Source organism: Corvus cornix, chromosome 2, assembly GCF_000738735.6.
Source record: "Corvus cornix cornix isolate S_Up_H32 chromosome 2, ASM73873v5, whole genome shotgun sequence".
Lineage (NCBI taxonomy): Eukaryota > Metazoa > Chordata > Aves > Passeriformes > Corvidae > Corvus > Corvus cornix.
The window spans coordinates 134,623,640-134,637,065 of record NC_046333.1 but is presented as its reverse complement, the minus strand read 5'-3'; the positions used below and the strand labels follow the sequence as shown (position 1 = coordinate 134,637,065).

At 39.4% G+C, this 13,426-nt stretch overlaps 1 protein-coding gene across 2 annotated transcripts in view; it reads left to right on the top strand.

The window, feature by feature from the left end:
• DPYS (dihydropyrimidinase) overlaps positions 1-13,426 on the top strand; it is a 39,392-nt gene that overhangs the window by 18,963 nt on the left and 7,003 nt on the right. For both annotated transcript variants that reach the window (XM_019289025.3, XM_010404868.4), the window contains 3 exons: positions 2,227-2,383; positions 3,369-3,510; positions 5,425-5,567. In XM_019289025.3, the coding sequence (XP_019144570.2) occupies positions 2,227-2,383; positions 3,369-3,510; positions 5,425-5,567 (442 nt within the window). The remainder of the gene's footprint in view (positions 1-2,226; positions 2,384-3,368; positions 3,511-5,424; positions 5,568-13,426) is intronic.

Sequence of the window (13,426 nt, the reverse complement as noted above, 5' to 3'; positions counted from 1 at the left end):
TCAGCTACGGTACATGAGTTAGAATCAGTTCAGCATATCCAACTGGGAGCTTGGAAACTTCTTTTCATTTTCATGTTGTGAAGCTGAGATGAGAAAACTATTTTCTTGTTATTCTCTAAATTATTTATTAAGCTAAAAATTCAGTCTTGTCCTGATAATAATTTGTAGCTATGTCTTAATTATTCATAGTTCAGGTTTACTTTGGATGAAAGCTTCTTTAGCTTGTTTACATGCAGTAGGAGAGACACAAACCACACTTCCCTCTCCCACCCCTTTCTGGTGAGTTTGATCATGGAAAATCTGTCAAAAGACTGATAGGTAAATATGACAGATTGGTTATATACACCAGACCTTCTCTACATACATCAAGATTGGTGGCAGCCTACCCTCAAATACAGTGTTTGGGGTTGCCCAGGGAAGACCAAGAGCTCCTGCAGGAGTCAGGGAAGACCCTGAACTAAGGTGAATTAGGTTTCATCCAGCTGTCCTGGTTTCATCCATCTCTCTTCTTAGGTTTCATCATTCAGCTCTGAATTAAGAAAACCCATATCTGCTCAAATCTCCTCATCAGTGAGTGGTCATATCACTTCCATGCATGGCCTCATAGTCAGTGCTTTTAAGTTCTGAAAACTAGGTGCAAAAACCAGTAAATAACTACCAAAGTCATGTTTTCAAGTCTAAAAAATGGTGCTCTCCCTCTGAGCGCAAGTATTAATCTATAACATACGTAGATAAGTGGGAGTGAGATCTTAGAATGCTCCAAGACGAGGCATCAGTCTGAGACAAGCACATTCAGCATGTCAGAGCATGCTGAGGTGGTCGTAGGAAATCAGTAATGCTAGCAGGGAGTCTTTAGGCTGAGGACGAAGTTGTACTAATATTCCAAGTACTCGGAATAAATACACAATACAGACCTTGATTACCATGTAGAAATAATATTGTGTGAGGCCTTTTTGCAAATCTAGCACCAAAAATTTCAGGAATGGCACTAGTGCAATGGGAAATGTATTTTGAAAATAATTGAGCTCCTCAGTAGCTATCTATGCTAGTGCAGGAGTTACAATCCAGCAGCTCACAGAAGTAGCAGTCTAATGTACAGAGAGAAATCTGCAACGGTTTGCTTTGTTGTTTTCCAGCAGGTAGTATGACTGTATGACTTACACACAGAAAGACAGAGAAAGGTCACAGTCTTGTATCACCAAGCAATTACCAGCTGTGGCCTTGCTGGGGCAATGCAGTGATAGTTCTAATAAAAATTATGCCTGGAGTGAAATCAGCATCCATAGCAAAATACCCACTGCCTGTAGGGATCAGGGGAGGGAGAAGGCTCTTGCTGGGACCCAGCAGAGACTTCCTTTAACCCGCACCAAGCAGCCTCTGAGTGGGTATGGGAGGTCCCAGCTCATTCTGGTTCTTTAGTGACCACTGCAGTTGGAGGCATCAGCACCTGCCAGCTGCAGAACTGCAGAGTGTCTGGACCACTCGCTCAGGGAGTCAAACATTTTGTTCTGGTGAGTTTCAAACCCACGTTTCCCAGGAGGAAAAAGTAGTTAAAATATGTTAGCTCTGTTTAAAGGCTAGCATTTAGTCTGGGCTGGTGTCCTCTTCTGAGGAAAACAGGATCCTGTGCAGCAAAGAATAAAAGATTAAAAATCAGGAGATAACTTTTAAAATTGAATTATTTATAGTTTTTGATTTGGGAAATGTTTCTATACTTCTTAGTTTATGTCTCCTGCCATATTGTTCTTCCTGGCACAATTATAGCCTGACAATTAAAAGTAGCACCTTGCAAAGTCTGTATGCTGTATATATTAACTTACACTGTTATGCAGTCAGTAATTTCAGAGCACTGAAAAGGTGCTACCAAGTATATGAATCTTAAACATAATTAATTCAACTGAGGACTGCATTCCTTTTGAAATCTCAATCACATTCCTAGTAAACAATGTGTAAAACCCATTATAGTAAATCTGTTAACAATTTAATTAAAAAACTTGCCCAAGCAATGTTCTTAAGCGGAAATATATTGGGAAATCACTAGCAGAATATTCAGAACAAAGATGCTGTGTTATAGCTTAGTTTATTATGTCCTTCCATATGTTGGTGTTTAATTTGAAACACTCATTAAAAGTTAAATTCATTGCCACCAAAAATATCCTCAACAGAGAAAATACAAGTTACACATTTTTATGTTTGATGATGATACCTTTGCTTTACATTTTTCAGGAAAGGTGGTTTATGGGGAACCTATTGCTGCAAGTCTTGGCACCGATGGCACCAACTACTGGAATAAAGACTGGGCTCATGCTGCAGCATATGTGATGGGACCCCCACTGAGACCAGATCCATCTACTCCTGGTTTCCTCATGAACTTACTGGCCAAGTAAGCAGATGAACAAACAGTAGCAGCTGATATCCAAATGCATAGCAAATTTTGTCAGGAGTACATAACAGCAGGCTGACGCTCTGGAGATTTTCTAAGTACAGAATGTTACATTATCAGAAAGGAGAAACCGAAATAACAGATGAAAAATATTTCTGTTTTCATATTTTATTTCTCTGAACCCTTATGGCCTTCTGTCCACACTTGATTTTATTCAATATGTCTTGCCTTGCTCATACCGCAGGAAAAATTGTAACATGACCAGGAAGAGAGTAAGGCTGTAAGTCAGTGGGAAATGTGTAAAATGTGAGGTCATAGCTAGATTTTCTGGGGTTTGTTGTCAGCTGCCTTTTTCACTTGAAATTCAAATGTTGCATGAAAAATTAAGTCTGCTAACTTCTGAAGGTACATGTAAGTTGTCCACTTCATAATGTCTACTTCAGAACAAAGTGGAAAAAGAAGTATCTTTCAGATACCTGCAGTTTACATTACAAGATGTGTGGTTTGCTGGTATTTTATGACCAATAAATGTTAACTCCACAAAAGGGTTGAATTTGACCAAAGAGCCTGTACAGGTATGCCTAAACACTGGCTAACTGTTGTGCAGAGCCGTGGTAATTTCAGAGTTCATATGGAGTGACACAGACTAAAACTGCCTGAAGTGAGGATGAAACCAAGCTGCTTGCTCTGGGCAAAGAAGACAGTCCTCCATTTGTGGGACACCTTTGATATATCCAGAGCAAAAGTGTCAGTGTTGGGGCTTTTTTCTTCTTAGGGGTTTCTGAAGAGGGAACTGCTTCATAGGGCAACTGGCTGTTACTGTGGAGCCAGTCTTGGAGGATGGAACTGAAGGTAGGCTGGCAGGGCATATCAGTTTTTATCTTGAAGGATGGATGACTTGGTCTATGCAGCCTTACAACAGGTTTTCCTATGTGGTGCTGTCTGGTACATACTCTGACTCATAATGAACTTTGTTTCTCTGCAGTGGTGACCTATCTGTGACAGGGACTGACAATTGCACCTTTGACATATGCCAGAAAGCTCTGGGCAAAGACGACTTCACAAAAATCCCTAATGGAGTGAATGGTGTGGAAGACAGGATGTCAGTCATATGGGAAAAAGGCGTTGTAAGTATATCAAAATGTCCAAACATAGAGGTAATTGATTTCTCCAATAAAACATAATCTCTCAGCAGTTATTAACTCTTCAGTTTCATCAAGTGTGTTTATCATAGGATAACTTATTCAATTGAAAACCCTACCAGTCCTTATTAGCTCTCACTTTATGGTCCTGGACGATGGAAGAAGATTCTTGGTGCTTAAAATATTTCCCTAAAGAATCATTTTTATTGTTAAGCAGTAAGGAATTGCTATTGTTTCAGTGGTACTGCAAGTACATTTCCTTGAAGCATATTTTTCAATTCATGAAATGAAAGTAAAAGGGAAGAGGTGCCTACAGTTTCAACTCTATCAGCTGTGTATTTTTTCCTCTCTGATCTCTCTCAAACTTAGCCATTGGAGGTGTTTCTGCACTGGTGTGCCTGTCAACTTCTAATTTATGTTTTAAGATATGCTTCTCTAATGTGTCACTTAGCCATGTGATAACATGAAATGGGCACCTTCACATCCCACTGACTTCAGATTCTCACTATCAACACAAGAATGGTTAGTGCTTCTCAGATAATGCCTGATGAGGGGGAAGGTAAGGAAATCTCTTGAGGAATTTGCTGCATACTGGGTGTTATGATCGCTCTGGCTTGTGCAAAACTGTTATGTTCTGGAAGATCTACTTCTATTTAATATTAAGTTTTCTTGCAATAGTGAAGTCATGCTGATAATGCACTGTGAAGCATATTCATTTGTCACAGTATAATTACCTACTCACACACTTGGTAAGAATGTGGTTCATGATGTCTCGTTTATCTGTATCTGGGATTCAGCTCCAGTCGGTATGCACAAAACACACGCACTTGAGCCTATACTCACCTGTGGCATAGCTCTAGTGAGATTTTTTTATGGTGTAAACTGAAATCTAGCTTGTGGTTTGTATGAAACTGAGACATGAATGTGCTCATCAGTGCTGCTTTTGAACAGTGCATCCTGTTGGGCAAGACAATTTTTAAAAAGTTCAATTGATAATATCCTCCCTTTTTTCACTTGTAAAATATTACATAGCTCTGTGAGTTTGTCTGAACAGCTTCCCTCCCTTCCCACATGCCATTACTTAGAAGAGCAGTGTTCACCATTTTCATTATACTTTTCTTCTCAGATGACTGCTCACAGACCTCCATAAACATGTTTTTATGACATTCTGATTCCTAGACTGACCTATGCACAATATTACAGCCAGTGTAGCTGGCTTTCCAAACAAACAACAGTCATGGAAGCTGGATTAAATTACACAGCAGTGTACAGTCACAAGACACAAGTATATCCATTGTTATTTGCAATTTTGCTGAAGTGTCACATCAGCAAATCTGTTTTTTATACTACTTGATTTCAACATTTACTGAGCACTACTCTGTGTTATTGCTAAAGAAATTTGCAAATCAGTTTTCCTATACTACACATTGTGCCTTGCCTTGCTGTTACCACCTTTGAGACTCTCCTTAATACTGTCTCACCACTTTCCAAAACCTAGATACTTGAGAGATGTTATGTTTCCTGAGGAAATCGCTGAGCAGGACTGCAGATTTAAAGCCAGCTAAAACAGTTGATTTCATTTGACTGGATCCACAGGGTGTTTGGTTTAAAGTTGTCCTTTTTTTTCTCTTTGCTGTGGGATAAAGTAAGATAAAGTTACTGTATTTAGTGAAAGTACATTGATTATGGGCATCTGAGACAAGTAGTTATTTTTACTTCTAAACTCTTCAGTATGACATTTACTGAGACAAGTAGTTATTTTTACTTCTAAACTCTTCAGTATGACATTTAAAAAAATTGATGTGATGTCACTCACCCTAGCTTTTTCAACAAGAAGAGCATTGTTTTCATTCCTTGTTTAAAAAAGTAATGAGTTTTCTTTTGCATACTCTTTTGCAGCACAGTGGAAAAATGGATGAAAACAGATTTGTAGCTGTTACCAGCACAAATGCAGCAAAGATCTTTAACCTTTACCCAAAGAAGGGGAGAATTGCTGTGGGCTCTGATGCTGACATTGTCATTTGGGATCCTAAAGCTACAAGGTATGTACAGGAAATTATTTCTTGCTCCACCCCCGCCCCACCATCCCCCATCCAGCCTTTCTGCAGGAAAAAAAAAGCATCACAAAGCCTTTGTACAACAATCAGCCTTTGGGTGAGATTATGGTGGTTTCAAATAGCACCTCGCATGAATTAATTACAGGATTTTGTCTCGCACAATAGTGTATGTAAGGAGAGCTCTTTGATCTCTAGATGGATTCAACAACATTCTCTCTGATTGCTGACCAAGTGCAAAAATTAAAAATCTGTACATTATGCAGCCAGGGCTTGGTATCCTAAGAGTAAAACTAACCCCTTTGGGATGTCAGAGCAACTCTTTTTAGTGCTGGAGTATGTTTGAATTCCTCCCACTGCAAAGGGCAGGAGAAGAGCCTGCTGCAGTGTGACCCATTACAAACTTGTGGTTTGAACTTACAGTTGCTTAAAAACTGTTCAAAGATGGCTTGAACTTACTTTTGAAGCTCAATCTGTTCATGCTTATGCTTTTATTTAAGGAGTTTTCTGATTGTGTGCACAGTAATTCTGCTAGAATAAAGCTTGTTGCACCAACAGACACACAAACAGTGTCCTGGTGTCTCACCCTGCATGACTTGATACCATGGTACATTTTTGCTAGAAGGGACAGGAAGTGTCTTTCTAGGAGCCTCAACTCACCCAGCATACTGTGCACTACAGCTGATTCCTGTCCTCAGGTATATTCACACCATCAGCCAACCCCATAGTCAGGACTCTATAAATATTTCAGGAATTACATCTTGAGTCTTGCTCTGTCTCTTGAGCCCATCCTGGTCTTGTTTAAACTGCCTGGAAACGGTCTGGCAGCTGTCTGTCACAGAGCCAGATCAGCTGGGGAGTTGTCTCTTAGTTGAGATGCCACTGAACTCTGTGAGTGCATCTCCACTGTTCCAGTGCTGGGCAGGGTAACTTAAGTCTGCAGGAGATTTAAGAACCGAGTCTTACCTCTGGCCACCTGTGCACACAGCAGCAGCAGCAGGTCAGGAAGTGTTCTGGGGTGGTTTTCTTCATGGGCTCAGCTCTAGTGAGCAGTGTGACCATACAACTGTGCTTTCAGCCTTTGATTTTTGAAAAGAAAAAAGCTGAACACTCTGTTCATGGTGTAGGAAAGTTCTGAAACGTAACTGGACATGTCTGATTTTGGCAGACAAATAGGTAACATGCTCCCCCCCCCCACCTCACCTGCCCAATCCTAGATTTACCTTACACAAGCAAAAGTCTTTTGACCAATCTTCTGGTGTTTTTAATTTTTGGTAATGTAATTCTCACTCATTTCAGTATATTAATGCATACCAAAAGCATGTGAAAGTGTGAAGAAAAGTCTTCTGTGTCTTAAGCTACAATATTTGAAGATATGGAGGTTGCTATTCAGAAGTCCCACAAAAAAACTGGCAGCACCAGCAAAAGAAGTTTCAGGAGTGTCAAAAACCCAAATAAATATAGAGGCCTGCCCAGTGCTGGGTCAGGGAGATTTTCGTGTGCATTATGCCTTCTGGCAGGTTGAGCAAGCATATTTTGAGATACCAGCACTGAGCTATTTCAGGACAGTGAAGTTATGAACTCTGATTAAAAAAGCCCTGAAGGATTGTTTTCTGAACTCTCTTCTGCTCTGCCAGGGGACAAATGAATCTAGAAGGATAGCAGAGTTCTGACAATGTTCTCAAGGTGTTTCATCAGCTCCTGTAATTATTTATCTTTTTTGCCTCTCAAACATTCCTTCTGCTTCTTCACTCTCTCCTGAGTGCTCTAATTGCCTTTTCACCCACTGCAGCTGTGAAGGTGCACTTTTTCTTTAAGTATTTTTTAAACATTTAAACTGTATTTTCTTACTGAGCATGCTTATTTTAAGTTCAGCCAATATTTTTCTTTCTGATCTGGTACTGTTCCCATTGTTTATCAGTTTGGCTTTGCTGGGAATAGTCTCTCTGCAGGTACAGTTGTGTGAACTATATGAGTAAGTATAAATAAATCACGCTGGAACTTGTCTATTAATTTCACTACAAATCCTGAAGAGGGCATAAACAGCCCAGAAGAAAAAAGGAATCTAGCTAATGGATTTCAGCCATTTAAGATATTGCACAAGGTGCAGCCTTGTGTGCTTTGTTGATTCTGGGAAGTGATTTTCAATTTCACAATAGGCTTGTTCCTCTTTCTTGCCAAGTTCTTCCTCTTTTGTGCATGACTTTTTTTCTTGTTTGCAACTCTAAGTCTTGTAAGGGGAAAATGCAATTTTTCACTTCTGGTTTGAGGTTGTTTTGCTGTAGTCTTGAAATACTGACTGATACCAGCCTAAAGAGTTAGCCAATTGCTGGAATATTGCTGTGAGGAATTGGTATTATCACAATCTGTCAGAGATAGTCTATACGGAAGATTCTAGAGTCATTCAGAAAGGTAGTGCAGCTCTTCAATACAAAAAACTTTTATCCCTACAAAATCAGCTGCATTTCCATGTCCATGTCATTGCACAGTAGCAACATGTTGGGTGCTATCTGAGCATTCAGGATTGTTTCTTTCCAGGTTACAAAACCCTCATGAATTCAGTGTGACAGCTCTGCAAGCTGGAAGCAATTGCAATTCAAGGTTCTGCTTCCAGCACTCTGCTGCTCTAGCTGAGGCTTTCCTTCCAAGGGTCAGCTTCACTGACTGGCCTATTTCTGTAGCATTTTCTGGTAATTTCTGCAGAAAATACTGTATCAACAATTATCAGATTTTCTAGTGTATTTAAAAGCATCTGAATACTGGTTTTTGCAGAGCTGCATGACAGCAAGCATTATTGGGAAGAAACATTAAATGTATAAATAGGTTAGAAACTGCATTACGAAAGATGTGTTGTGAGTCCTGCCAAAGTGGATCTTTTTGTTAGCTTCCTCATACTTATTCTGTTCGTTAAAGACCACATAAATATGAAAGGGATCTGTTAGTTTATTGCAAGCCATGTGCTACCAAATGTCATATTGCAGACCTCAACACCCTCAGCATCCCAAGTACAGTCTGTGCAAACAGGATTGTTCTGTGAAAGTTCCTTGGGAAAATGCATGTAGGCAGCAAATGTGTACTCACTGTACCATCTTATTTTAATCTGTGTTTTGATCAAGACTGTTCACTGACTTCTTTCAGCTGCACACAAATAATAAAAAAGCCCAAATTCTGTGGAACAAAAGCAACTGTAAAGACTTTTTCAGAAGGAGAGAGCAAAGTAAGGGAGAGGGAATTTCACCTGTCAGCAAGTCAGTGTCCTCTATAGCTGATGCCTTTAGCTATTTGAAAGCAAGGAGGAGTATAAAATCTCTAGGGTTTGTTTCAGCAAGGAATCTAAATACTGCAGTACCCAGTTCAGGCAGTGAAAAGAGCTGAGCATCCCTTGTAAAGGAGGGGCAGAAGGTCCTAAAGAGCTCCAGCTCCCAGCAGATATTAGGGCTCAGTTAATGCAATGTAGCCTGTTGGAGCCTTGCAAGTATACTCTGGATCAAGTCCCAAAGGCAAGATCAAACACCCATAAGGATAAAAAACCTGTCTCAAATAGAGTTCAACTTTCTAAGTCCAGACACTTCATTATAACAACATGCAAATTGGGAAGCCTCACTCCCCAGGGTTTTTCCCTCATTCAATATAGCTGAAAAGTTAGATACTTCTGATTGCAAAGGCAGAGCTGGCTGTGCAGGTAGCACCATCCTCTCTGGGCTTTGCTGGAGTGGCCCTCTTTGGCAGGCCCAGCGTGTGCCCCATGTGTGCTGGTGGAGCTGGGCTCAAGCTCTGAGCAGGACAGTGGTGGCTGCAGCCCCGGTGTTCAGCTGCTGGACTGGGGTCCCTGACCAGCAGGGATGGGGGAAGCCTGAGGTGAGGATGGCAGGGAGGAAAACAACAGGTTATCTACCTGCCTGACATGACAGAGGAAGATGTGTTTTCTAGTTTGTTTCCAGTATTTTTGCATTTTAAGGGAAATAGTGACTGGATGTGAATCAGCAAGAAGTCAGAGTTCTCCTGTCTGCTGGCATATGTTCCCTCAATGCCTTTGCTTGCATGTAGATATGTTCATGGCTAAATCTTCTGCATTTGTTAGAACCAAAATCTGCAGCCTATGTCTGTCTTATTTGTAGTCAAGTCTTCAGCCTCAGAGGCTGAAGTGGGGATGTTACAACGTTTAAGCACTCTGCCAAGTAACTGCCTGTAATTTTTAGTAACAAAAGAGAGGAAGAAACCAAGATGTTAGCAGAAGATTAGAATAAATAATGCTGCAACTGTCTTACTCTTTTGATGAATGAGCATGATTTGAATACTGAGTATATGGATAACTGCATCTAGTCACAATGAGACAAAATGAAATAATGTGCTGTACAAATATCTATGCATAGGACAAGTATGTTCTGACATTTTCAATAGCCCCATGTTCTTTTGCACAAGTGAAAGCATGTGCATGCATGAATGTACACTAATTCACCAGAATCCTGCCAAAGACCTCTTATCTCAAATTAAGAAAATGGGGAGAAAGAAGCAATAGGCACAAATTAAAATATAGGAAATTTCATTTCCATAGGAAGTAATTTTTTTTTTTTCTGTGATGGTGATCAAGGTTGCCCACAGAGCTTGTGAATCTCCCTCTTTGGAGGCACTTATAACCCAATTTAACATGGCCCTGAGAAACCTACTTTGGCTAACCCTGATCAGAACAGAGGGCTTGGAATAGATGATCTCCAGAGATGCTTTCCAACCTCAGTGACACTCTGGTTTTGTGAACTGTAACAAGATAAGCCTCTCTGAGAGTGCATGATGTACGTTTCCCTAGTAACTTGCTGTTTCCAGAATGTCACTTGGTCTCTTTAGAGAAGTGAAATTCAGAAATGTTACAAAAAAAAATTAAATCTTTCTTTATTTTCTCCTTACATCATTTTTAATTTTTCCCTTGTAAACACTTCAAGATCTTTTCTAGTCATTGAATAGACTAATTTGTGTTTTCCTCTTTGTGTATGCTTTTCTGCAAGCTAATTTCTCATTACTGCTTCTCTCCTGCTCACAGTTTTTCACAAATGTTCACTTCCATCCTGGAACAGCTTGGAGCAATTGGTAGGACCAGACTGGATAGTATTGTTGACAAATTAGCTACTTACCATAATATAAAAATTATTTAGTTGTCATTCTCTACCCCCCTTAAAATGATGAATTTTAGGAGATTTGATTGCATTAAATAAAGATCCCATTCCTTCAGATAAGTCACTTTGATCTGATGCTCCTGAACATTAACTTCCTGCCTCTTCTTGCATCTTCATGAATAGTTGCCTGTATATATTTGTATATGCAATTATTGCAATTCCTTAATATAAAGTAGGCCATGGGGTTTTTAATCCACATTATAGGCTTATACCTAGCATTTTCACACACGGATTGTTAGAATTTCTTATTTTTCCCCTTTTCTTTTTCCTGTTCTTTGCTTTTCTTTTTAAAACTCTTAATTATCATGATAAATGAGTGGTGACTCAGAAAACACAGAAAAGTGAAAAATTTATTTTCTCTAGATTTTAGAAAAGCAGGTTAACAATATGTGGAGTTCAAAAGCATCTGAAAGTGATGAGAAGAGGCAACTCACAAAGGCTGATACTGTCCTCAGCAAAGTGGCATTTCTCACCTACCCCCACCTCTGAAAAGCTCAGAGATACTGCGCTGTTAAGCACTGAGAGAAGTTGCTTACAGCTCAAATACTCACTCCTACACAAATTGATTTTCTTTGGCAGCTGTCAACAAAGCAGTTGTTTTCAAGGACAGACATTATTACTATTTTTTAAATTAAGTAGTTAATTGATTATATAACAGGCGTCCTCCCTTTACTGAGATGTTGAGCAGCTATTCTTGCCTAAGGGCTGTTGTCTACAGCATTCCTTCATATTCCTGTATCTGAAAGCTTTAAAGAAATCTGGGTATGTATCCATTTCCATTAAATGTAATTACATTCTTCATTTGCTTGCTTATGTAACCTTGAAAATTAAAGGGATAATACTCGTGGTCAAAGTTTTGGTTCTAGAGCTGATGTATCTTCATGTCCTATGCATTACGAAAGGTAGAAGATCACTCTAATTTTTAATGGGTTCCCTTCATCCATATTTCCCTCCGGCCCACCTGTAACTCACTATTTACTGTTTCAATCTCTGACTGAGGCATAGACATGTTTGTTGAGATGAAAACTGGTACCTCTAACTCCTTAACAAAGCTTTAGGTCATAACTTGACCTGTATAATCTTGACTTTCACCCTACGTGTTGCTGCATTATCTTATCTGCTGCTCCTTTCTAAGTTTCAAGCTGCAGTTTGTAGTTTATAAGTCCTTTATCACACAGAGCATAAATAAATACTGTTCTACTAGTCACTGAATCTTCACACAGTTAGAGGAAATCTGTCAGTTTTTCTTGGACTAAATTACTCTTTGACTCCAAACTAGTTGGACAGAAATATGGTGTTGAAAAATGACAATTTCAGAAGCATGTCTTCCTCTTTGGTACCAGAGGAATGGCAGTGTTTATATTAATAGCTTTAGATTTCTTTGCAAGCCAGGTGTATCAAAAGAAGCTGAAGTGAACTGCATGGAAGCACTGATGTGAGTAGGAGCTATACAGGAGCAGGTGTCTTTACAGTATCCTCTTTATAGAGGAAAATGTTCTTTTACATTTTGAAGTAATTGTTCTGATCTCAGTCTCCATTTAAGAAAGGTTGTTTGAAACAAGAGCCACTGTAATTTATAAGCAGAATTTGTGAATTTTACAGATTTTATTTTAAAAATACAGTACAATTTTTTGAAACCTGGATTCAGAACCTGTTCTCATGATGAGTAATTCCTTATGTCAGGCATCACTTAGGATGCTGGAGACAGCTGCTAAGTTGTACTCAACTATGGTGACAGTCCTGGTTTCTTGGATTATTAGTAGGTTACAACTGTTTTTGCCGTTAGCTGAGAGCAAACATCAGAATTTTGCTAAGCTGCCTGCTACTGAAATTGGTGATACAGCTGTAAACAGTCTGTTGCATAAGATTGCTGAATTGTGATGTTGGGACCCAAACAGACCATCTAGTTCTGTTTTATTTGGTTGCTTGCTTGCTACCTGAAACTTTCACTGACGTTGACAATGTCAGAGGGTTAAATCACAGGCAAATTTTTGGTGATTTCCATCAGGGAAAATGCACTTCACCTTCAGAAAGGGCAGCATGATCTACAGCTTGTTTCAACGGAAGAGTTATAAATGTGTTCTACAGAGGTTTGTTGTTGAGACAAGCTCTGGAAATGAATTTTGTCGTATTGCAAGGTTTAGATGTACAAATGGATATTACTTTTAAATGTGCCAACTTCCATTCATTTTGTATCTTTAAATTAAGGACGTACTTTCCTCTGAGGCATGGTTACCTCTAGTGATCCTGCTCTAGCACATTTAAACAGCTCACATGTTGATGAAGGATCTTGTTTATTTTTCTGTGTTTCCTCAAATTACCTTCTCCATGTTTCTGTTCATGTCCTGGTACTGCTGTGCAAATCGATAGGATATATAATCAGAGAATGCTAAAGATAATTATATTACAGTTGTTCTTACTTACTGCTCTAGCAATTGAACGCATAAGGCTAATGCAATAAGCTAAAGGAGTATGCTCACAAACTCCATATAGGGCTATAACAACACCCATGGATAAATTAGTTTGATAGTATTCAATAGGACCAGTGAAAATCAGAGAGGTTTGACTTTTCCCAACGTGAATCTACCAGGTGATGCTGATATTGGCAAGCAGGCATGCATAAGTTTTCTGTCCAAGGTGTGCTGTATAAGGCAAAGTTTTTATTCCTATGGGCAGATT